Source organism: Zosterops lateralis (assembly GCF_965231275.1).
Source record: "Zosterops lateralis genome assembly, chromosome: W".
In the NCBI taxonomy this organism is placed as follows: Eukaryota; Metazoa; Chordata; class Aves; order Passeriformes; family Zosteropidae; genus Zosterops; species Zosterops lateralis.
In genome coordinates, this window is record NC_139801.1 from 8,366,336 (window position 1) to 8,393,195 (window position 26,860).

Sequence of the window (26,860 nt, forward strand, 5' to 3'; positions counted from 1 at the left end):
TTGGGAGAGGAGTCTCTCTAGAGTTTATGGAGATACATGCCACAAGAAAAAGATTTGGTGTCTCTTAATGTCACAAATCTGCAACTGCCCAGATTTTGCAGATTCTGTGCAGTCCCACCCATTTAACAGTTTCTCAAGCTGCTTATGGGCCTCTGCATATTTAGGGTACCGTTTTAAGAATGCTTTTCTTGTATAAAGCAAGGATTCTTTTCTTCTATCTCTAAAATCGTCTCTATTTCAAAAGAAATAGAGACCACCTTTTATGCCCAGGAGCCGGGGCCTTACTCTTGTCCTGGGTTGTAGTGTGGGATGTACACAAAGTATTTATTCTATCACCATCTTCACAAACTGTTGAAACCAAGTGGGGCACTACTCTAATGTAGGGCTGTCTTCTGCTAATGGCCCATCAACGACTTGCCCATGACTCACAGATAACTCCCTCCAGGAGTTATCTCTGTTTAATGGGCCATCAAGGAACCACTTCACACTCATCATCCCATTGTGAGATGCTCGACCCAGGGGGAGGAGCCAAGCATTCTCACCTGGATATAATCTGGGATTTGAGACAGGACAAGCAGCCCTGACCCACTGGATTCCCAGAGGAGCAGAGCTACCAGACCTTTCTACAGGATCACTGCTTCAGGAAGAGCACCTCACCTGGACTGCTTCCACTATCCTGCTCAGGTTGTATTCTGACTCTGTCAGTGGTCCTTTGTGTTATCGCATTTGTTTTATTTTATTTTTACCTTTTTACTTTTCTCTTATTAAATTATATTTCTGACTTGGAGCCTCTCACTCGTTTTGCTTTCAAACCACGACAACTCTATTCAAAATTCTCAGTTAAATCTCATTTATATCAGTACACACAACTCTTTGGCTAGAACTTGCATTCTCTCAAACAGCATTATGATATTACAAGAAATAGTCTATTTCTCCATAGTTCACATTCAGAGAAGTCCAGTCAAAAATGTCTACTTCCTCTATTTTTTCTTCTAATAGTCTTTATCAGTTCTTTCGCTGACTTCATTTCATGCTGTTTCTCTACGTTTTAAATTACTTTATCTTTCATGGAGGAGGGAAATAGTTAATGTTTTTGTCTAGAGTTTTTTTTTTTTCTCTAGCTGACTTTTGAAACTTCAAGGCTTCAGGTGATGGTGGGGGGGAGAAAGGGAGCATGCTCAGGAACGCTGATGGATGACCTTCCCCTACATCTGGTCAGATTTAAAGCAACTCAAACTTGGATCAGCTCTCTGGAGCTCTGGAGAAAGATTCTCAGGATTTTCTCCTCCCTCGGACCAGAGGCTCCAGCGGCTAAGGCAAGATGCATGGTCGCCGCGGCCTTTGGCGCAGGGCCAGCACTGCTGATCTGCAATCCTCTTCCCCATCAGCAGGATCTGGGGGAGAGAGGGGACACTTCCAGCCCAGGCAGCTCTCTCACAGGCAGCGGCCCCCCGAGGCCTGGCTGGACCTGGCCCTGGGAGGCTTAGCCTTAACTTCTGACTTACGAAGTAATGTTAACTTCTTGCCAGTTGGAAAAAGAAAAAAAGCCAAGTCACCTAGGATCTTTAATTTAAGCCGGAATTCTCCAGAGGCATAAACAATTCTTATATTGGTCAGCTAAGCTGCCAATCCAATGCTAAACCACCACACCTTCTAAAAGCATATTATCATAAGTTAGCGGTGCTTAATCTTTTCATCTTCTTTTCCATCCAATGTCAAGGAAAGAATCTCCTCTAGTGAAACTAGCAGTGGGAAGTAATAACTTATTGCAGTAAGTTTCTGGAGCTATACTCTCAAATACTGCAGCCATTTGAGACTAATAAGACTTCCACTAATTTGCTAATCAGTTTGACATCACCTAGGGTGTTTGAAGTCTATCATTCTCTTAATACACCATGTAACTAGAGAATGGGCAAAAGAGGATTTACCTTCAAAGGCTGACACTGAAGCTAGCTTGATTTTCAATGAGGATGTCTGGAGGCCAGACTGATTAATGTAAAAGATACTCAAGCAGTCTGTGTGTGGTATATATATAGGTTAATAAGGTTCCAATTGCTTAGTCTCAAACCATTGTCCATTTGAAACCATATGAAGAAGTCCACTGAACTTCTTAGTTAGGAGACCTCAACATTTTCTCGGACATACCAGTTGCTGGATCTCTACCCACTCAGAAGCCAAACTGCAATTGAGAGAAATTCTCTATTGGGATGAAGAATGCCCTGGTTCTAGGTGAACAAGTCCAGCAAATTTCTGATCATGTGACAGGCAATGGCCTCATTTAAGAGAGAAAGGTGAGTTTTCACTATCTGTACTTCTGACCAATATATTCAGATATTTTAAGGTGATTAATTTAATGACTTTTTTCAACAATAAAGGCAATTTTTCCCTTTGTTGTCAATACTCATTTCTATTGTTTATACTTTAAAATCCCTACTGAATGTCTCCAATAAAACTAACATTTTAATTTTCCCCTTTTGTATACACAAAACTCCCTATTATAAATAGCAGCTTCCAAGACAACACAGCATTCCCCTAATTACACATTATAATCCAATGTATAGGGTAAAGAAAATAATTTACAGAAGGAGAAAAATACTTCAAAAGAAACAAGTTACACCTAAGCTTTTGAAGGGTTTTAGAATGTACTTAGTTACAACTAATTACTAAGCAAGTTAGTTAAAACTCATAGTATATCCTTAAGAAACACTGAAACTTTATGATGATATCAGGAAGTTATCAGCAATATATTATACAAGTTCCTTACAGAACTGTAAAATACAGGCAACTATTAAAACTTACCTATTATAATATCTGCCTCCCATCATAAACTGATTGCTTGATGTTGGACATATTTTAAAACGCTGAATATTTTCACTGGTCCGAAAATAAAGTGAGTAATCACCAGGTGTATTATCTGAAGGCCTCACAAGAAAACTGCACACCTGACCAACTGAAAAGATATAATACAGCATTATTAACTGTTACTTAGTGTCACTTATGATCTCTTATCAAAGCTCTTTCTGTACAAATTAGCAAGAATTGCACACTTAAAGGATAAAGTCTGATCTAAGTTCCAACAGTGATCCCCATTCTTCCCCCAAAAAGAATGAAGTAGTACTAAACTGCCAAAGTTAACGCCAAATCATTTGGCTGTAGGTGACAACCTATCCCAAACTTTTGTCACCTCTTTACAAGAGCATATGGAGTGCATATGAGTTTTGACAATATCTTCAAAAAACCTAAAGATTGTTGTTCTCATTTTTAATGTATGTTATCTGAAAGTATGAGTCTGAAATCTTGATGTTTTCATTTTAAAAATTATTTCCTCTATGAGGAGACTAAAGTTTAATACATTCTCCCATAAGTATATAACAGCATCAAGCCTTCCAGAGTTCAAGAAGTGTTTGGACAACACTCTCAGGCACATGGTGATTCTTGGGGAATGGTTCTGTGCAGGGCCAGGAGTTGGACTCAGTGATCCTTGTGGGTCCCTTCCAACTCAGAATATTCTGTGATTCTGTAAACAGTATTTTCTCCTCAGCATTTTAATGAAGGCCAAGATATATCTATGTATATTACAATTTTTTAAAAAAATTAGCTATTTCAATCAGAATTCTGAAACTAACTTTACTTGAGTACATTAAAAAAAACCCTCAATGCCCAGACATGAGGTTTTTTCCAATGTAGTAGCAACCACAGATCTGATGCTCATATGTTCATACAGAAAAAAAAACCCCAGGTTTTCCTGAAGTCTCAAAGGATTAATTTGTCTCATTTCCCTACCACTGTATTTCCATCTGAAATAAAAGTACCTGTCATCAGCAAATTGTAAGCTTCTTGTTTGGAGATCTTCCCATGGAACCATCTTTAGGATATGGAGAAAAATCAGAAAGCAAGACTATCAGCTCTTTTTTTAGTAGTTGTGACATCTAAGGCTCTGACATCTATGAATTAATCTCTGGTACATATGAATTAATCTTTGTTTTTAAAAAATCTAGTAAATATAGATTATATAAGCAACTGTTATGTTATTCAGCAATTCTGTTTTTCTACTAACAGAATGAAAAATAAATATTTACATCTATATAAACTTGAGTACAGGTGTCCAACACAAAGTAGATGTTCAAATCCAAATGTGTTTAGAGATTAAAGGCATTGTTTAAATGTTAGATAATGACAGGCATATTTGAAGCCAGTCTCAGATAGCAATTTATTTGAAGCATGAAATACAAAGTCCAAGGACATTAATGAAAGTTAAATGCTATACAGAATAACTAAAATTGAATTTCATTAGAAGCTGAGGAAATAAACTCCAGCTTTATTAACTACTGAACAAGAATCGCTTTAGTTTCACGCCTTGCATCTTCCAGAATCCTTCGTCAGAGCATCATCCTAAAAAATACAGCAATCTATCCAGTCTTAACCTGATACTTATGATTATAGGAAACAGCTTGATGTTGCATAGGTATTCAGTTTACATGTGACATGCCACATGCTACATCTTGAGAGCTCATCCTGTCTTTTAAAGGAAGACTAGAAACAGGGCTTTTCATTGCAGAGTGTATATGCACATGCATGCATGTTTAAGTGTGTCCTTAGTAACAAAGGAGTCCAGGAAGGCTGGACATACCTTAAGATGGAAATGGTAAAGGTGCAAGAGCAGGCTGTCTCTGTGTGCCTAAAAAGACAAGCTATCAGGGAAGAAAACTGGCCTGGTTGAACAAGGAGCTTTCACAGGAGCTCGGGGGGGAAAAGTGAGTTTATGACCTTTGGAAGAAGGGGCAGGCAACTCAGGAAGAGTACAAGGATGTTGTTAGGTCATGCAGAGAGGGAATTAGAAAGGCAAAAGCCCAGCTGGTATTCAATCTGGCTACTGTCATAAAAGACAATAAAAATATTTTTACAAATTCATTAACAACAAAAGAAGGGCCAAGGAAAATCTCCATCCTTTATTGGATGTGGGGGGAAGGATGGGATGGATACATTGTCCCCAAGGATGAGGAAAAGGCTGAGGTACTTAATACCTTCTTTGCCTCAGTCCTTAACAAAGACTGGTTATCCTGAGGGCACCCAGCCCCCTGAGCTGGTAGACAGGGGCAGGAAGCAGAATAGATCCCCTGCAATCCAGAAGGAAGCAGTTAGTGACCTCCTGAGCCACTTAAACACTCACAAGTCTATGGGGTTTGATGGGATTCACCTGAGGGTACTGAGGGAGCTGGTGGAAGAGCTCCCTAAGCTGCCCTCCATTATTTATCATCAGTCCTGGTGAACCATGGAGGTCCCAGATGACTGGAGGTTGGCCAATGTGATGCCAATCTACCAGAGGATCCAGGGAACTACAGGCCTGTCAGCCTGACCAACAGATCATCTGGAGTACCATCACACAGTATATGCAGAAAAAACAGGTGATTAGGCCTAGCCAACATGGGTTTAGGAAAGACAGGTCCTTCTTGACCAACATAATCTGCTTTTCTGACCAGGTGACCTGCCTAGTGGATGAGGGAAAGGCTGTGGATATTGTCTACCTGGACTTCAGCAAAGCCTTTGATACTGTCTCCCATGGCATTCTCCTGGAGAAGCTGAAGCCCATGGCTTGGACAGGTGCACTCTGTTGGGTAAAACACTGGCTGGATGGCCGGACCCAGAGAGTGGTGGTGAATGGTGCTACAGCCAGTTTGTATCTGGTCACTAGTGGTGTTCCCCAAGGCTCAGTGTTGGGGCCATTCCTGTTTAATATCTTTATAATCTGGATGGGAGGATCAAGTGCACCCTCAGTAAGTTTGCAGATGACACTGAGTTGGGTCAGAGCATTGATCTGCTGGAGGGTAGAAAGGCTCTGCAGAGGGATCTGGACATGCTGGATCAATGGGCCAAGACCAACGGCATGACATTCAACAATGCCAAGTGCCAGGTCCTTCCTGCACTTGGGTCAAAACAACCCCATGCAGCACTACAGCCTGGGTTGATATCTGGCTGAACATGAGCCAGCATGTGCCCAGGGGACCAAGAAGGCCAATGACATCCTGGCCTGTATCAAGAATAGTGTAGCCAGCAGGACCAGGGTAGTGATTTGCCCCCCTGTACTCTGCACTGGTGAAGCCACACCTCAAATACTGTGTCCAGTTCTGGGTCCCTCACTGCAAGAAAGACATTGAGGTGCTGGAGCAAGTCCAGAGAAGGGCAACAAAGCTGGTGAAGGGTCTAGAGAGTAAGTCCTCTGACGAGTGGCTGAGGGTACTGGGGTTGTTTAGCCTGGAGAAGGAGAGGCTCAGAGGAGACCTTACTGCTCTCTACAACTACCTGAAAGGAGGTTGCAACCAGGTGGGGGTCGGCCTCTTCTACCAGGTAATTAGTGACAGGACAAGAAGACATAGCCTTAAGCTGTGCCAGGGAAGGATCAGGTTGGACATCAAGAGGAATTTCTTCACAGAAGGGGTTGTTATACATGGGAATGGGCTGCCCAGAGAGGTGGGAGTCAACTTCCCTGGCAGTATTCAAGAAAGACTGGATGTGGTATTTAGTCCTCTGGTCTAGTTGACAAGATGGTGATCAGTCAAAGGCTGGACTCGATCTCAGAGGTCTTTTCCAACTCAAATGATTCAGTGAAATAGCCCAAAATGGGACCAAACTGGGGCCTTAAAGGGAAAGTTGCACCAGGGTAGGTTTAGATTAGATATTAGGAAAAATTTCTTTATGGAAAGGGTGGTCAGGCATTGGACCAGGCTGTCCAAGGAAGTGGCAGAGTCACCATCCCTGAAAGTATCCATAAAATGTATCGATATGGCACTTGAGGAACTGGTTTAGTGGTAAATATGGTGGTGCTGCTGGGTTGATGTTTGGACTTGATGTTCGAAGTCTTTTCCAGCCTTAATGATTCTGTGATTTTGTGTAAAAGAAAGCCTCTTACACATCAAAAAAGAGCTCCAGTTCTAACTTGCTTTCTATATTACCTTTACAGGAAAATCCCTGGCTATTGGAATATTTACAGAAATCCCTACCTCCCCTGGAATCTTCTGAGCAGCATGAGTAACTGAATTGAGTATCCAAGCTTCAAGATTCAGCTACAAACTACTTTGCTTAAAAAAAAGTTCCTATATTTGAAGGCATCCCTACTACTGTTATGCTGCTATACCAAACTGACTAGCACAACACTGAAAACCTGTAAACTGAAGCCACATACCAATAATTTTCTTCCCCCTATTAGGAACAAAAAACACCAAGAAAACACCACCAGAAGAAATGCCTTCTTCTAACATCAGTCCTTTGGAGACTACAAACTGGGTAAAAAATACAGAAAGCAGAAGCTGCAATTATTGCAAGCAAATAGAGGACAGATGAAGTTATCCAGCTACTAGAAATTTTCTGTAACTTTCATTTGCTGCTCATCTTTACAATTGAAAATCATATAACAATCAAGTTTCCTGTATCAATTCATTGTTCATTGTAAATTGTATCAGTTTTTTTTAATTATTTAACAAGTTGGAATTCACTGCAAACAAATTATTCTAGTGTTTTCTGGTTTTCATTTAAAGTGCTAACACATGAGGCTAATATCAAGTGTTATTATTATACTATCATTCCTCTAAATGATACTTTGATCCCTCTCCTGCACTTAGAGTTGAGCAGACCTGAAAAAAGGTTACCTCTAAGCTAAACTGTATGTGTATAAAAAATCCCCACAAATCAGAAAACACCACAACCTCCATTGAATATATATCCTAGGTAAAGTGATCACAGAGACTCATTTAAGATTTTCACTGCAAAACCCATTAACATTAGGTATAGCTAATACAAGACTTCATGTCAATGACCTATGCAACTTCAACAGCTAGAACAGAAGAAAAGTCTTAAGATTAAAAAACAAGTACATTCAACTTTGGTTCACCTTCTCAATCTCATAGCTTAAGTTTACAAACAGTTGTTTTATGATTTGCTTTTAATAAAAACCAAAAAAACCTTACATTTTTCCTTCATGTGGATCTTCTTCTCTTCCCTAATAGGAAAATTAACATGTTAAGTGCATGACAACAGTATGCTTGAGTTTAGAAAAGTAAACTTCATAGGTTAAGCCCTTCGGTAGAAATAAACAACACTAAGAAGTCCAAGACATTTTTGAACTAGATGGCTAATTGCACAGTTCATGTAAAGAGGTTTTCAACTTCATTCACTGGAATTCAGTGGAAATTCAGCCATAATACATTATTTCAAAGATTTGTTTCTGTCACCCTTCAAGTCCTTCTTTACACATGTTAACTTAAATCTCAACTTTTGTGAACTTCAACCACTAATGTAGAAATTTATAGTTAGATACTTTTACACTACCATTTCAATTTAGCCATTCACATCCTGATATAGATGAAGCAAACTCTACTAATAGCAATATACATATGCTGCAAAGCAAACATCATCAAGACTCCAAAGCAATGGTGAACTATTTTGAAAAAAAGCATGTGGGAGGATGAGGTGGGTGGTTTTGTCCATTAAATTATCTCTTATCCTGCAGTAAATCAATTATCTTTGTCACCCGATTAGCTTCCTGACTTAGCATAAGCCCTTCTAGGTATAATTAACTCATCAATATTTTGATATCCATACTTGACCCTTAAAAAAAAATGAAAACAAAGACATATGGCAAAATTTGAGTCTACATTTATGAATATTTCATAGCAAGCAAACAAACAAAAAGAATGTAACTGAATGACTAGCAAGCTATTTATCAGGAGTGGTGAGTTTAGGAAACTGCTTAATAAGTTCACAGTATCATTTATTTGCACATGAGCATTTTGGATAACAGGAAGAGATACTTTGGATATTAAATTAGACTTAATGGTTTGTTAAACTACTTAAAAACTGGCAGATTCAAATACTGCAAGAAGGTTTAGAAAGGTACATCAAGTCAGGCAGCTAAATGACACTACTTTGGTTTAATTTCAATGTTAACTTCCACACACAACTAACAAAAAATAAAAATCAAATCTCAGTTCTGCAACAGATTTGAATATAAAATTACTTACAACTTCTTCTACCAGGTCTTCTACTATAAGACCTTGTTCATCTGTCCGTAGGTTTGTAACCCACATCCAGCCATCTTCCAATTCATTATGCACAATAAACATATCTCCTTTAAGGAAACTGAAGAGAGTTACAGTAACACATATGTTAGAAGTACAATCATAATACAAAGTTTAATGAGCACAGTGAATTCTTGAGCAGTTTCAGAAAAACATTTGAGAAAATCTGACCATGAAAGATATATTTATTGGTATCCCAAGCACATCATGTGCATTTTTCACACAGTTTAAGTAGGTATGAATACCACATGAATGTTTATCTCTCTTTATTTTACATTTAAAATCTAATAGATATTTTAAAGTACGCTAAGGATGCATAAATCAGAAAACACCACAACAGCATTAGAAGATAGTAACATTCTTTTATCAAGAGGGACCAAATGCTAAACACAGATAAAAACAATCAAAGATTTCCTTAATGGTCTAAAAACATAATATTTCTATCAAAATCTAATTTTGTATAATAAAGCCTATGGAATATCTACTATTTAAGTATTTGAATATGAAGATAAATGCTAAAAAGAAGATACAGAATAGTTCTTTGAGAAGACATGCAAATAACTACAAATAAGAGTATAAATACAAAGCATTAAAACATTCAAAGGAGTTTCATTACTGGAAGGTTAATATAAGTTATTCCTTAAGTGTAATCCCAAACTCAGGTATGCTGGTTTTCACTAGAATAGAGTTAAATTTCTCTATAGTAGCTCCTACAGGGGGCAGACTATGTGCTTGGGAACTGGCTGGGCAGCAGTCTGTTGGTGGTATGCAACTGTTTTCATTTGCATAACTTGTTTTTCTTGGGTTTTATTTCCCTCTCTCTTTGTCAGTTGGTGGGTGGGTTTTTTTCCCTTACAACATTTTTTTAAAACTTATTTTTAATTATTAAAACTGTCTTTATCTCAACCCACGGATGTCTCATTTTTACCCTTCCAATTCTTCCCCCATCCCACCAGGAGGGAGAGAGCAAGAGGCTGTGGGATGCTTAGCTGCCATCTGGAATTAAAGCACAACAGTCCTTTTTGGTACCCAACAGGGTCCTCAAAGGATTTGAGATAGTAACAGATTTTACCAGAAGGCATTAGAAGGATCTTATATCTGTTAACAGTTGCTGGTCCCAATATTGATCTATCTGTTCTAAACATTAGTTTATCTGATCTGTGCCATGATCTCTTTTTTACTGTACATGTTAAAGACTGGTTTTGGCTTTTGCAGTTTTCTGTGCTCTGTAGCACTTAGTGGTGTTTTGCCTGGGATATTTATTACTAAAACACTAGCCTTGAGCTTAATCTGCTATTTGGGCTCTGTACTGATTCCATTACTGTACTTTGGGAACTTTCTCATGGAGACAAATAACAATTACACTTCCTCCAAGAGGATTTCCGTGGAGGAAATAAAGAATGGCATCTTCACCACCTTCTTATGTGATGTTTTCTCCCTCATTATAACAACTCTTCAGTATCTTAAACATTCTTGGGTAATGAAAATACTCCTTTTGGTACTTCTTAGAATATTGTTTTGGCTTTTTCCGAGGTTAACAAGCAATTTAGGAATATCACCCAGACATCGCAGCAGTGTGGTTATGCGTGGCAAGGTGTCTTGGTTTAAGACAATTTAAGAGGTGGACACTCTAAAATGAGATACCTCCCCTTATAGTTTTAACCAATCCCTTTCCACCAATAAGGAGAAATGAATACGAGTAGATATAAGTTTAAAAATAACAGTTTACTAAAGAAAACCAAAATAGCAACAGGCAAAAAAATAACAGTAATAGGCACTAGTTACAAAGTTGCTGAAATCTTGCGGATACCCCAGGGACAAAGAGAAACTCAAAATGGCAGAGTAACCCCTTCCCCAAGATAGTGCCCTCCACAAGCAACCATGTGTGGAGAGGCAAAGGGAAAAGATGGTGGACAAACCATGCTCAGTTCAATCTTCCCCCTGGAACAAAAAACTGGGAAGGTAGGAGCTTACAAAGCAGCTCTAGTGGCAGATGGGAATTGCTGGCGTGTGTGAGGTCAGTGCTGCTGCTTGCTGCCACCTCCTGCCACCCACTGGACTGTGCCAAGGTTGGTGCTGCTGTCTTAGGTCCCTGTTCTGATGGGGAGGAGGAGAAGAAAATGGACTCCCAAGCACGGATGAGTGGTGGCCCAACCCCAGCCTGGCTCCAGCTTTGCACTGCCAATAGATGTTGTAAATTTCACTCTGAAACAGATCTTGATTGTAAAATACAGCTTTTCAGGTTGCTACTGTTGCAAGTAGAGCCAAAAGGCAAGAGGGAGCTCTGCTTGAGCAACTCTGACTTTGTAAATTGGCCCTGGCAACCCCCTGGCCTCATGAGACTTTCTGGCTGTGCTGCCAGGCCTTTAAGAGACAGTAACATTTTTTTGGGCACAGATAGATATAGAAAACAATAACATTTGGGGTTACCCAGAACACAAGGCATGTAGGAAAATATGAGCAGGTATCTAGAACAGTTGTCACCTCCAGTGGTCTAAGATTTCACTCTCAGATCTTAATGAAGTGATAGAATGTTTGAAAAAAGATATTCCAAAGAGGCACAACTTATCACACTCTACTGGGGCCTGGCCTGCACCAACCAACACTGTTTAGAACTGTTCAGCATCCTGAAGGAGGAGGTCTTCTGGATCTGAAAACATACCAATAGACACTGTGACTAAATCAGAGACCCAGCCTTCACATATATCAGTCACCTCTATAATTAAAAAGAAACAATGAAAGTGGAAGTCAACTCATTCAGTAAGGGATGAAGAAGCTTCTCCTAAGAGGGAGCAGCAGAGCAGTCACAAGAACAGGAGAGGAAAGAATGAAATCATAAATGAGACAGAAACCATACAATCCCTATCCCTAAGCAAGCAGCAAGATATGTGAAGCCATCATCCAGGGGAACAAACTCAGCTAGTTATTCTGATGCTGGGATGTTGGAGCCAAACATCAGGAATTAAAGGGTGAGGAAACCTAGCAGCTGGGATCCCTTGATAGGAATAAAGTCACTGACAAAAGGATTGTAAAAGGGGCAGGAACCTTCAATCTCTGGAGGCAGCTTCCATCGAGTGTGGACAGATATCCCATCAAAGAAGGACTTATGAATTCCCAAAGCAAGGTGACCACCACTGGGGGAGGTATACAGTATCTGAGGGAATTAACTGTGGTGGAGGCATATGACAACCAGGTATCCAACGAGCCATGTGAAATCCCATGCACATGGCCCATGTGGTGAAAGTTTGTATGAAGTGCACCAACACTGTACACCAACAACCTGGCAGTAATGAGTGGGAGAGACACAAAAGCACCAACTTTGGTTGGACTGGCTAGCCAACTTGAGAATTCAAAGAGAATCTCACTTCTTCCCTGGGTCTCGGCTGTGGAGAAACTGTTCCAACAACTGTCCCAGCAATTAAAGAAGGATAAGTCTTCCTCACCCATAGTGACCAACATCTTAGCTATTAAGAGTCAACCTTTTTGTGTTCAGGGAGAAGTTTATCAGTGACACACACCACATGCCACCCTGTGGTTCTATCTGCCATGACCAGGAGGAGGACATAAGGAAGCTCAAGTACAAGAAATGCAAGAAAAAACAGCAGCGAAAAGGCATCCATCCAGGAAAATTACTGCCCCAGTGTCTGTTGGTGCTTAGTTGCTGGCTAGGGTTAAACCATAACATCAGGTCATATGAAAACTGTGGAAGATCGGACAGCTACAGAAGCTGAGCTGAGTAGTGCCACCAACCTCCTGGCCCTGGTACAGTGGAAGCCATGGGAGAGAGAAACTCAAGGCAAGAACAAAAGTGAAGACATCATATCTGGTCACTCTGACTGCTCTGATGAGAGAAGATGTAAAAGGACATTGTTGGCACAATGAATGTGCCAAGAATGCAAGAAGGTAACAAGCGCTTGATGACCAAAAAGATTGTGTTACTAAGGGAACAGGGGCAAAGGGGTCCAAGTGGAAAATTTTGTACGGAACTTAGAGACCTAAATATATGTGTGTTTACTGTAATAAACTGGCTTTGCTTGCATAGCATGGTCCGTGTCTTTTCAATTCCAGTGAAAACCTTTCACTGGAGCACAAGGAGACTTCTCAATCAAGTCAAATGATGTATCAGGGATACAGGCAATAGCTACACAGTACTGAAGTTCATCAACTACCAAAATTAGATAGCAATTTTCTATGGAATATCTCTTGAGAGGGTGTGATAGATGCACCCACTCTGAGTGAACAGAATTAATTACCATTTAATAATTATTTAATCATTAATAAAACCCTTTTAGTTAACCCTACAATGATGACTTCTTTTAATAATTAATCTGTGACAAAGAGTAACAAAAAATGCATTAACTTGAGCACAAAGTAAAAAGCAAGAATAAAAAAAGCCTAATGAAAATACTTAGGATTAATTCAGCTACTAATGAACCTAAATCTTAACAATACAATAGACAGCAGTCATCCTATATCAGTTGTTATTGTTTGAAATGCTTCAAGCTTTCTAAATATTAATTATGACATTAAAATTAAGTCGAGATTCCCTGAAATATATAACATCTTCAAGAGTACATTACAAGAATATAATACATTAATTTGACCTAAAACGGTATACTTTGTACCAGTTTTGCTATGCACAGACTATTTTACCATGCAGATCTCAGAAACATAGCCAGACACATAGAAATTTACAATTTCCTGTAATTCTTGTTACCATAGCAGAGTAATGAAATACTTTTTCCTCCTAAGTTGGTAGGTGCAATTAGGCATTTACTGGACTTGATGGACCTTATTATGCATAAGAATAGAAAGAAGCCCTACTTTCAATATACAATTAGGGAGTTCCCTCCTGTCTTACTACCTTATTGTATACTTAGAAGAAGGCCTTCTCAAAGATGAATATCCTCAAAGTGTTTTTTATAGAGATCAGAATGGAGTGGATAAATTTTCGCCCTGATGAGGATATAAAGCTGTCATATACTTTTCTCTATAATCTTAGGTTAACAGTCCTATCAAGAACCTTATTCCTAATTACACCACCATGTTCTATCGACTTGTGAAACCAAGACAGTCTCATCAGAAATTACTACAAACATCTTTCAAATCTGGCTTTTCTTTTTTCATCTGGAAGAAAAACTGATATCTCAGGAAAGCAGTATTAATTCCAAGCAACTAGTACATGTTCTTCCATTAGATACAGGACAGTCGGGTTTGCATCTTTTCCACATAATATATATAGTGGAAGAAAAAAAAAAAAAAAAAAAAAGGCAAGCATCATCCTTTAACCTCCCAGAGCATTAAGTCTAAGATGCAACTGGAAGGTATTTGCATAGTGAACATATACCTAAATCATTAGGTTTTATAAATACTCCAAGAATTTCACATGTGCTTCTACCTATTATTAAAACATACCTTATTTCATCAGTTTCTGGCACTTTGGTGTAAGGTAGAATTGCTCGAACTCTCCTTCTATCTTCCACAGGCTACAGTTTTAGAGAAGAGTTCAAAGATATTAATTTTCCCTTTCATTCTAGTGTAGCTTCCTCTCCCCAACATTATGCTATTCTGAGGCAAAAGACTGGTAATAGTAATTTGTATCCCTTTGCTAGTTTTAAGCTTTTAAAGGGTCAAAAATATTAAGAGTCGGAAATGCTCGATTCCTAAAGTTATCTACAAAAGTCTTCATTTTGCTTCTAGCCCTGTAACATTATCAGTCCTGTTAACTCCAAAAATCAAATTACTAACAATGTAATTCCCATGAAAGAGTACTTTGCAACTTACTTCCTCTTAGTGGAAATTTGTGACAATTTAACCTTCAGAAACATCTTTATTCGGGAGGGAGGGGGGCATTACTCATACTGATAATTACTGATATTGTCTTAAGGATAGTCGAAAGAAACAGCTTTCAGGAGCTTTGGTTATTTCAAGGATGTGTATTTCAAAATCTTTGCTACAAAACAGTAATATTATTTTGATATATTAAGTGTGTAAAACTCTACATTATAATGGTATTCTTTAATAGCCAAAACCAACACATTTTCTTATTTCAGTTTACGTACTACATTATTACTACATTTGGAGATAGCTGCAATACCTGACATCTAGCTTTCTCATTACAGATTTTTATTAAAAACCAATTTTTATCATTAGTTTCTATCAGTAAAACCTTGTTTATATATTCATTATACTTCACCATATGCTGAGATAGATCTAGAACTAGGGGGAGCCATCTACAAGGCTTTTTTCATAGAAAACTATGAATATCGAATGCAAGATTAATGATATTAATATTTAAGTAAATGATATTTTAAAATTTTACTACTTGCCTCTGGAGGTGCTACTGGAAAGAATAGTTTTTCCCCCTTCAGTAAACAAGACACATGACTGTAATAGCCAATTAGGTCTGAGAGTGAAGCAAAGCGACGTCCACCAATGTAATAATCTCCACACATGGCAATAATCCTGTTAATAAAGAAAAGGAATTTTGACAGAAGAATTGCTACAAACTGTTGGGATGGTTTGAGTTTGGGATTTTTTTAAAAGGAAACAAGGATGATGTTGAGTTGTTGAAGCAGGCTATGTTCAAAATACAATATTACAAACTCACTCTCAAAATGTTAAGAGCAACCTGGAAAAGCAACTTTGAGAAGAGAGAAAATACTGATAGAAGGACTGAAGTATTCCTTTAGTTACACAATAGAAAAAAAATGAAGAAGATATTTGATCTACTTAAAAACTATCATTTTTTTGTAAAAATTGTGAAATTATCAGTTTTATGAAGCTTGCAGAATGCTGAAAACAGTTTCCAATAAATTATGTAGTAAATGGGAAAAATGTCATACTTCCACCAGAACACTCTTTGTTGCAGTGTCAAAACAATAATTTTTAGGATCATAGAATCAGGTTGGAAAAAACCCTTTAACATCATGGGGTTTTTTAAGATAATGGGACTTAAACATTAACCCAGCACTGCCAAATCCACCACTAAACCATGCCCCTAAGCACAACATCTACACATCTTTTAAATAGCTCCAGGGATGTTGACTCCACCAATTCCCTAGGCAGCCTGTTCCAATGCTTCCCTTTCGGTGAAGAAATATTTCCTTATATCTAATCTAAACCTCCCCTGATGCAACTTGAGGCCTCTTCCCCTCATCCTACTGCTACTTGGGAAAGACAGACCAACACCCACCTGGCTACAACTTCCTTTCAGGTAATTCTAGAGAGTAATGTCTTCCCTAAGCCTCCTTTGCTCCAGGCTAAACAACTCCAGCTCCCTCAGCTGCTCCCCATCAGACTTGTGTTCCAGACCCTTTCCCAGCTTCATTGCCCTTCTTTGGACACACTCCATCACCTCAATGTCTTTCTTGCAGTGAGGGGCCCTGAACTGGACACAGTATTTAAGGTGCAACCTCACCAGTGCTTAGTAAAAGGGACAATTACTTCCCTAGTCCTGCTGGCCACACTATTCCTGATACAGGCCAGGATGTCATTGGCCTTCTTGCCCACCTGAGCACACACTGGCTCATGTTCAGCTGGCTGTTGATCAGCACCTCCAGGTCCTTTTCCACTGGGAAGCTTTCCTGCCATTCTTCCCCCAGCCTGTAGTGTTGCATGGGATTGTCATAACCCAAGTGCAGGACTCAGTACTTGGCCTTGTTGAACTTCCTACAACTGGCCTCAGCCCATTGATCCAGCCTGTCCAGATCCCTCTGCAGAGCCTTCTAGCCCATCAACACTCCCACCCAACTTGGTGTCATCTGTGAACTTACTGAGGGTGCACTCGATCTGTTCCTCCAGATCATCAAAAAAGATATTAAACAGGACTTGCTCCAGTACTGAGCCCTGGGGAACACCACTGGTGACTGGCCACCATCTGGATTTAACTCCATTCACCACCTCTCTCTGCTCCCAGCCACCCAGCAAGTTTTTTATCCAACAAACAGTCCACCTGTCCAAGCCATGAGCAGCCAGTTTCTTCAGAAGAATGCTGTGGAAAACTGCCAAAGGCTTTACTGGACTTGAAGTCTAGGTAGACAATATGCACAGCCTCTCCCTCATCCACTAAATAGGTCTCCCTTTGTCATACATGGAGATCAGTTTATCCAAGCAGGACCTGCCTTTTATAAACCCATCCTGGCTGGGCCTGATCACCTGTTTTTTTCTGCATGTGCTGTGTGATGGCACTCAAGATGATCTGCTCCATAATCTTCCCTGGCACCAAGGTCAGGCTGGCAGGCCTGTAGTTCTCCAAATCCTCTTTCTGGCTGTAGATAGACATCACATTTGCTAACCTCCATTCAATCACAGAAAATTCTGAAGGGCAAGATGAAAATATAAAGATTTTCCTCCCCAGTATTTTCTATCACTCAGCAACTCACCAAAAAATATACTACTACAGCCAAAAATAATTTCGTTTTGATGGACTCATGCTATCTGTCAATCATATGCTGTATGAGCATATGCCCATATCCAACTTGGGAGGAGGGGGATTTGGAGAACGTTCACCTACAATATTGGTATTTCAGTCAAACAGAAATATATAAGGAAAGTTTAATCTGAGAAATATCACTTTTAGGAAACAAATATCAGTGAGATTGTCAAGCAATGAAAATTTCAGCCATTTTTGGCAGAGAACAAGCCTTGGTGGAAGTGACACTTCCAGTCTACGGGACCCAGGGGCACATCCCTATATTTGGCTGAATTAACTTCAAGACTGTCAATCTTGAGGCTAGAAAAATGTTTGAGTGTGGCATCTGCCCTTCTAATAACAAAAACATATACACTCGGCAGTCAGCAAGTGAAATCAAAAGCCAGTCTGCTCTATGAAGACCAGTATCAGCAAACAAATTAGTTTCCTTCAGATAGTTCACATACTTAATGGATCCAAGAAGAAAATATTCTTTAAGATTTGAAAATATTATAAGGATTCCTTTCTTAGAAAGTAGCATTTAATGGTTTCCCATTTTCTGAGATGCCAGAAACAATTTTATGGTGGTCATAAACCAACATTCAATACCTGATATTGGCTACAATAAGCAGAAGTTATTAAAAATGAGACCCTTGAAAACTTAAAAAACAAGTATTAATGTAACTTCATTTTCTACTACTGCTACATAGTAATCAGTTCCCTAATAAGAATCAGTATACCTGAGAAGCATGAATTGTTTGCTCAGACATGATGCAAACATGTGCATGCTATTTGTTTGCTTTGCAAGAAAATTTGCTTTCTGTTTACTTCTTGTTATCTAGATAGCTGACAAAGGATTTTTGTAGAGCTGAAGATGCACTTGATATCCTATTTTGTGAAAGTGAACATTACACTGCAGCACACTACATGCTAACGTTCAAATGCCTCCCAGAACATCTGATTTACACTAAATGAGACTAAAATAATTTCTATAACTTGCTAATGGTAAAATAACCACAGTTACAATTTCAGATAAATGGATACTTGTATTTAGAACAACTAATTCTAACATAGACCAAAAGCTGATTCTAGCAAATCCTCATATTGTTAAACACATTACCTCTGTTTCTCCTTGTTATAGCTATCTTATAAACACAGATTTGCTATGACTTTGACATTCAAATATGTTCTTTAAGCTTCAATATCTGAGGAATTGACTTAAAACAATCTGATTACTACTAAGAAGCCTGCATGTTACTGTAAATTTAGTCACAACAGCTTCAGACAAGCTTTTCTATCCTGATAATGCTAGTTTCTTCACATTTTCATTCTTCAGCCTGTAAAGGAATTTTTGAAGCATGGTTTAAAACAAATCCTAGCAAAGAGCTATACCATACATGGAAAAAAAGAAAAGTAAAAAATATTCAATTTATAATACAATTGTTTTCTATACCATACTAAGTTCTAAACCCACAAATAAATAAGTTACAGTGTTTTAAAACATTTACTTCTCACCTAAAATGATTGACACTTGTTTTACTAAGGAATGAAAGGACAAATGAACCCGGTCTCCGATCGCTCTCTCGAATAAGGTAACTTCCAGGTTTTTCCGCTTGCCAAAGACGTTCTTCTGCAATTGTTCTGTCGAGTTTTCCATGATACCACCTAAAAAACATGTAACAATGAGTGTCCTTAAAAGTTAAGGCTTCTGTTTGTTCTCACAGAACAGAGCTATGAAACTAATGAAAGATCTCAGTTGAAACTGATAAAATTCTAAACCTTTATTTTAAATAAAGTTATTAGATTTTTACATGTGCAACCTCTCTCAAATTATTATTTCCAACACACAGAATTTGGAAAGCTTCACAGGTTCAGATAACCTGTTTCCCCAAATAACTCACACTGGAGGAAAGCACTCTGAACCCTCCAAAGGGGACAAAGGCTCTCTATAACCATCTTTTTTTATTCCTCAATTTGTTAATTTTCAGTAAATAAGTAGTACCATAGGTAACTGATCTGCTGTATTTTAAGCTTACTCAGGCTCTATTCGGGCTACAATACAACCTGTTTCTCAAACAACAAACACGGATCACAGTACCAAAATCTGCACCTAAAAAAAATGACAGCATTCACACCAGAGTATATTTCAGCCAAAATGTCTTCCCTAAACACAACATGCAGCCTATTAAAAGCAAATACAAATGTACGGCAAATCACAGACTTCATAATATGACAAAAGAACATTTCAGTTTAAGTCAAAGGCTAAACTCACTAAAACATTCCTTACTCTTTCCTCAATTTTGACCTCTTTCTACCCCAAGCAATCAAATGGGGGGAAGGAGCAGTGGAGGGAGCAAATCAAAGCAAAGCCAAGTGTTGCTCGCAAAACCTTTTAAAAACTAAAACTTTTATACAGCTAATGTTTTATACTATTTAAATTATCAGCTGTTTCAGACCATTCACCTATTGATTCTACCAATTTGCATGTCTTGCAAGAATTGCAAGAAAAGCATTTTAGCAGTGATATGAAAGTAATCTTCTGACTTAAAATACACAAGAAAAAAAATGAAAAATTGCAGTTTAGAGTAAAAATACCCAACAAAACAGCTTAGCTGGAAATAAAAATCTTGCAAAAAAACCACATTTTTTCTATAAAATAGGAATTCTCAAAGCCAACTTTCACTTCCATCAGAATGAAAGTCAAATAAATAAATTATACAGATTACATATAACAGCAGTAGTACCAGTGCCAACACCGCTTTCATTGGCAAAAGTTGCAGTCTTGTTAGTATAGTGCTCTCCTTTGCATCTCCCCATCCTGATTGAAACAAGTTAAACCACTGAAAGAATTGTTTTGTCTGTACACTTCATTGCACTTGAGGCAAGGTTAGAAAGATCGCATCTGTGGTGGGTTGACCCCAGCCAGCATCTAACCACACATAGAGCTGCTTGCTCACTCCCCCAGTGATACAATTCTGCGTGAGGCACGCATGCTATGAGCCCCACAAAGGTGCATTAAGCTCTGAGGGTTGACCAACAACTTCCCAGAAATGGCTTAAGAATAATTAGTGAGACGGCTGATCAGGTGTATTTAAATAAAAGAGAAAATAACAAACTATACAGAACAAAAGACAAAAGCTGTACACAGTGCAGGGAAGGCCCTTGCACCTGATAAGTCATCCCAAAAAGCGCCGAGAGACTTTGTGCTCTTTCTTAAGTATACAATGATCAAGGAGGGTTTTTTTGGCAAGCTGCCCCATAGAAACAGCTACAGATCTTGAGGTACATTTCAAGGATCCAACAGGTGCCTTTGTCCTGGCACTGAGCCAATTACGGTGTGAGGAGCATAGAGGATTCTGGTTCTTCTTCCTTAAAAGTTCCAGGAGTGTAACTTAAACTCTTTCCCTAACACCTGCTTGGGTGTGGGGGTGCAGTGCAACACACCAACTCCCAACAGAACAGGGTAGGGAATAGGAAGAACAAAAGCAAGAAAATTCATGTGTTGAAAAAAAGTTTAATAAGTGAAGAAAAAATAAGAAGGGGCTGGTAAAAACAGGAAAAAAATCCAAAGCAATGCAAAGTCAATCACATACTACCTCCCACAAGCAGACCAACGGCCAGCCAGTCTCTGAGCATTGGCTTCCTTGGAAGACACTCACCCTCTCCTTTTATTATTGAGAATGATACCTGATATGGTATGGAATCCCTTTGGCTAATTTCAGTCAGCCATCCTGGCTGTCTCTCCTCTTGTTATAAATGTATATTATAAAATTGGCTTTTTGCAAGATGTGTGCTATATGATTAATAACATTGTGGTAAGGATATAGGATATAAGTTTTTTTTATTTCTACTATTAGTAAAAGAAGATTAAGGCATAGTAGTAGTAGTTGATGTAAGTATGCTTAAACTGTCTGTTTGGTCAGGATAACATCCAGTGAACATGTAAAGAAGACTCTGCTACTGATATATCAACTATCAGCATCTACCACCTGAAGAAAGTACGGACCAAGGCCCAAGCTGGAGGTGATAATGAAGACACAGCCACAAAACACGCATGCTCTAAAAAGGCGGACCCAAAGAGAGACCATGCAAAACAGTTCCTAGAATATAGAAACTAGTTTATAGAATTATATGAATATTCATAAACTGTTGTAATAAAAAGGGTATTTAAAAAATGTCTCTGAGATAGCAAAGTGTAGACTTGGCTAAATGCCAAGTCACCTGGCTAGCCGTACTTGGCTTTTTTTTATCTCCTAATTGTGTTATTTTTTTTATTAAACATATTTCTTAAAATTTACCAAAAAGTGAACCTCGTTTTTCACAAAATGTAAGATCTCATGACCAGTCTGCCATTTTTTGTGTATGGCTATTCATAGTGGACCATGGGTGCATCCTTGGTCAGACTCTTGTCCTGCCCAAGGTGGATCCAGAAGGCCTTTCAATAAATACCTACTTTATTCTCTGGCTCTGTCCAGTCTCTATTTCAGGTCAGCCTTCCAAGGCATCAGTACCAATCTTTTTATATTGTCTTTGTGTGAGTGGAAGTATGTGTAACAGAGAAGGTGTGCTTGTTGTGGAGTTTATTTGTGTTAGAGAAGTGAATTGTATTGCATTGTTGGAAAGGAGGGGTTTCCTCTACTGTGGGGGGGAGTAGGTGATGTTCGAACTATCAGGGGAGTGGGTTGGAGTAGAGAGGCAGAGGCCAGAAATAAACAGGTGGAGTCCTGAGGGGAAAAAAAAATAAATTTAAAAAAAAAAAAAAAATGAATTGGGCTCCAAGAAAGGGAAGGGGAGGTACCAGCAGGTGTGCCCCGGGGGCGGCTTGGATTTGCCAGGCCTTGAATGTATTTGTGGGTTTGGAAGAACCGTCTGATCTGGAGGAGGAGGGGGACTGTGTCTCCTGCTGGGCAGGAGACACAGAAAGCCTGGAGATAGAAGTTTTAAAGATATCGGAAACTCCGGAGACAGAGCGAGCAGAGAGGGGGAGGGAGAAAGGCTAGGACTCCCTGGAAGTGTTTCCCATAACTCTAGTTCCCCAGCCCGCGCCAGCATTTCCGCCTGTGTCAGCCCCGGCCACGCCGGTTTTATCAGCGGGCCAGACCGCCCCGGTCCTTCCAGACTCCCCGGCTGTGCCAGCGTTTCCGCTTGCGCTGGCCCCGGCCGCCCGTGCCCGTCCTGGCTTCCCTGCCCGCTCCCCCGCCAGAGCTAGCTTCCCTGCCCGCGCTGGCTCCCCTGGCCATGCTGGCTTCTCCGCCAGCGCCAGCCTTTCCACTCGTTTCCCCGTCCATGCTAAGCACCGCTGCTCCCATGGCTTCCCTCGTGTAAACTGCCCCCGCCTCTGCCACGAGTTGGTCTCCGCTGGATGACTTTAACCTTGTCCGTTTGACAGTTCCAGCCTGGGTGCCGATTTCCGTTTTCCAAGCAGTTCCAGCCTCAGCCCCCACCTCTCTCCCTCGGACGGTCCCGGCTTTATTACCGATCCCGGCCCCCGCCACAGTTCCCTTAGAGACTCAGTCTCCCACTGTCCAAGGGGACTCCCTCCTTACTGAAGGGGTATTATACCAAGGCGCTGAGAGCTTAGTTGGAACCAAGAGGCATCTTTATAGTCCCTCCCCTACTCCTAAACATTTAGGTTTTGGAGACGTGGAAAACGGAGGGGGCGGAGCCCAGGCACGGTTAAGATCCCAAGAGAAAACTGAAAATGCCTGTCTCTGATGCGAGGAAGAGATACACTGAGGGGGGGAGGGGGGTTGCCTGGTTGCCTCTACCTAAGAAAATACCCGAAGGTGTTCTGAGAGGTACACCCAGGGGAAGAGCGGAGAAGTAGCGAACTCTATTTTCTGAGAAATCAATATTGTCTAATGCCTTTGATAACTTTAAGAGTTGGTCCCTAGGAGGAAGTATTACAGTTTGTAATTGACATTGGAGCAAAGAGAACTTGTGTAATAGATATTCCAGAGGGATGTGAAGTATGTTGTGATACTATAAAAAGGGCAGAGGCAGAGGGAGAAGAGTTTGAGGTTGTTATAGGGAATGTACTGCATTTAATAATTCGTGCTGAAATAAAATATAAATAAATTAATGGACAAGCCCCAGTTCTGGGAAAACTAGGCTTGCATTCCAAGTTGGGTGTCTCCAGCAAGAGAATAATGGAAAACAACACTGATAAAAATGAAATTTGGAATGTTTATCTTGTAATGTAGCAGTGAGGGGCCACCTCCGTGGCCCCCCCAGACCACCTTAAAAACAGAGCTCCATTCAAAGAAACCCAGCACCGCGAGCTCCCCACCCCCCCCCCCGACGCCGGAGCGAAAAAGACCGTCGCCGAAGCAGCCGGCGCTGCCGCCGCCGCAAAGCTGGCTCCCGGCCGCCCCGGCCCGGACCCCCCCCGCCGCTGCCGTCGCTGCTGAAGCGGTATCGTGTGTCCCCGCAGTCCCCGAGGCTGCCGAGCCGCCCGTCCTGGCACAGCGACCCCCGGCACGGCTCCAGCCGCAGAGCAGTCGGCCGCCCGGCCCAATCCCCGGCGCGGAAAACTCCAAAACCCGCAAAATCATCACGTGGCGTGGCCGCTGGGCGGTTAGCCGCCGCTGCTGGATGGCACGTCCACAAGCTCCCGAGCCGCCCGCCCCGGCCGACCCCACATGCAAATCAGAAACCTGAGGTGCATCTCGGGACTCTTTTAACACCAGAAACCCCTTATAAAAATAAAACTAAGTAAAATTAAAACACACAGGAACCAATACTAAGCCATGTAAACCCTAAAGTATCAGAGGAACTGATTTTTCCAGTTTCTATGACTCGCTGTGATTTCAAAGTGCCAAGCCAGAGGTGAGACCCTGAAGAAAACAAAGGAAATCCAGAACTCTGGGAACACTCCCAGCGAGGGAAGAGTTCTCCAGCCCTGCTCAACTTCCTGCAGCAGAGCTGACCAGCACCCTCCTCCTCCACGGCACAGCAGCGGGCGGCCACAACCCCTCGAGCAACCATTGTAAGAGCTGATTAATAAAGGCATTTTAAGGAGATTAATATTATCTCTGCCCGTTTTATTTATAACAAACACCTGAAAGAAAGTTCCCGGCCCTGGAGATGGGCCATTGACGACGATTAATCAAGGATGAGCAGAACCAGATAAGACTCAAGGACTCGACCCTCCCAAATGCAGCCTTCCCAGAAAAAAATAATCAACTCACCGACTCTGCCCAGAAACCTATTCAGGAGGGGGACAGCTTCAAAAGAAAATCTCAAGAATACATCATCCCAGAATAGTGGACAAAAGATCTAGCCTTGAGGGAAATAAACTGTATAAAAATTGGACTCATGGTGGTAGAATTTGTGAACTGTGAAGGATAGAGGCCTGTCCCTACGTTCACCCAGTCCCGATCCCGGGGTTGGGGCTGTCCTTTTATCGTGGCTTTCCAAATTTATTGTTATATGAAAATAAACTTTTTTAATTTTATTTTTCAAATCTGGCTGTTTCATTTATAACAAGGTTCCTGTCATTAAAAATGTAGTAGTTAAAAGAGACCAGGATACAGATGGGAGATATCTTATTAATTCCTGGTGTGAGTAATAATTTATTGAGGAGAGATGTACAAATACCATTAGGAATTATACCAGAAGGAGGGAAGATTTACCATAACAAGCCCTCCTAGAAGGGGAAAAAATATATGTTAATATCTTGCTTAAAAAGTCTTACAAAGAAAAGAATGTTAAGATGTGCCTTTAAAAGGTGTAGAGTGTTTACTGATTGAGAATGATACATACTTTTAGAAAAAAATTAAGGAAAAAGGAGGCTGCTTGAAAAAGGTTAATGCAGTTTTACAGATTAATGGGGGGGGTTCATTTGTAAAAGTTTTTAAAGGTTTTTTAAGTTTTTGGAAGTCTTGAAAGTTTTTACAAGTTTTTGGACATTTTTAGAAGTTTGGTTTTGGTTGGGTTTTTTTGGTATTTAGAGGTCTTGGAAGTTTTTAGAAAATTTTGGAGGCATTGAAATTGCCTGAAGAAATAGCTATAGAATACCGAAGGGGGGGGATGACCTCGGAAATGGGGGAAATAGTTTTTGATAGAACAAGAGATTGCAGTCAAAAGAGTTGTGAGAGTGCTGGTGTTTGATAAGAAGGAATTGGAAGTTTAAAGAATGTGGTGAGGAAGAAGAAGAAATTATGGATGAGATAAGAATTTTTTGTTATTGGGATTATTTTTTTGAACAAAATTAATGCTCAAATGCCATGAGTGAAATGTGTGTTGGAAGTCCAGGTGTAACCCAGATAGGAACCTGAAAGTAACACCCTAAGAGGTAATATTTGAATTGTGAAACTGTTGTTTATGAAGTAAGGAAAGATGAATGTTAAAAAACTATATCTTCACAACTGCAAAAATTGGAAGGACAGTTCTTTAACACCACAGTAAGAAGATGCTTTTTCAAGTATCCCAAACAACTGAAGCTGCAGTATGACTATTAAAAAGCTGCAAATTTTGAATCAGTGCCAACAAGATCAAAAGACCAGTGTAAGAACCTAAGAATAAACTGTAACATCTGAACCAAGTGATACCAAATTGAATTTTAAACAGAACTGAGTAATAATGAACTGGAAAAGACTCAAATAATTCAAAAATTTTAGACAAAGAACTTTGAACATTCAACAAGACTGGTGCAATAGAAAGGGTATTTAAAGAAGGCCTCTGAAATAGCAGGTTGTGGACTTGGCTAAATGCCAAGTCACCCGTCTGGCCGTACTTTGCTTTTTTGCTTCCTAATTGTCTTATTTTTTATTATTAAACCTATTTCTTAAAATTTACCAGGAAAGTAAACGCTATTTTTCACAAAAATAAGTAACTACAGAGAAGGGAGAGGAGTGCAGCTAGCTTTACTGTGCTAGTGAAAGAAATAAAGTCTAAAAAACTCCTAAGTATATGTTAAAAGTTTAAAGTGTTAAAATCCTCTTAATCGTTGTATAATAAGTGTATTATTGTTCTAAATATTTTGTAATTGTGAGTCCCTGTGGTGTAGCAGTGGGGGCCACCGCCGTGGTCCCCCTGCAAGGGCAGGGGGCCTGTTTGCTTGCTAGAAGCCGACAGCCCCACTCCCCACGGGAAAAAAAAGTGGCACCCAGACTGCCCGGGCAACCCCCTCACCGCCGATACCACTGCCACTGCAGTGGAGCCCGCCCAGCCTCGCTCCCCCACCGCAGCCCCCGGCCCACCGCGGCAGGGGCCACGCCGTGCACCCATGCCGATGCCGCCGCCGCCACCGAAGAGCCGCTGGAGGCCAGAATAGCACCACTGCCGATATCGCCACGAGGCAGAAGTCGCCTCCGCCAGGGTGGCGCAGCACCCCCCCCACCGCCATGAGACCCCGGCCGCCGCCGGGGCCAGA

At 40.3% G+C, this 26,860-nt stretch overlaps 1 protein-coding gene across 4 annotated transcripts in view; it reads right to left on the reverse strand.

The window, feature by feature from the left end:
* The window catches only part of LOC310922176 (ras GTPase-activating protein 1-like), a 147,419-nt gene that overhangs the window by 99,227 nt on the left and 21,332 nt on the right, over window positions 1-26,860 (reverse strand). For all 4 annotated transcript variants that reach the window (XM_083882591.1, XM_083882592.1, XM_083882593.1 and 1 more), the window contains exons 2-8: window positions 19,000-19,149; window positions 15,401-15,536; window positions 14,487-14,557; window positions 9,015-9,132; window positions 7,962-7,993; window positions 3,813-3,865; window positions 2,800-2,950 (exon numbers count right to left, since the gene is read on the reverse strand). In XM_083882591.1, coding sequence (XP_083738717.1) covers window positions 2,800-2,950; window positions 3,813-3,865; window positions 7,962-7,993; window positions 9,015-9,132; window positions 14,487-14,557; window positions 15,401-15,536; window positions 19,000-19,149 — 711 coding nt within the window. The remainder of the gene's footprint in view (window positions 1-2,799; window positions 2,951-3,812; window positions 3,866-7,961; window positions 7,994-9,014; window positions 9,133-14,486; window positions 14,558-15,400; window positions 15,537-18,999; window positions 19,150-26,860) is intronic.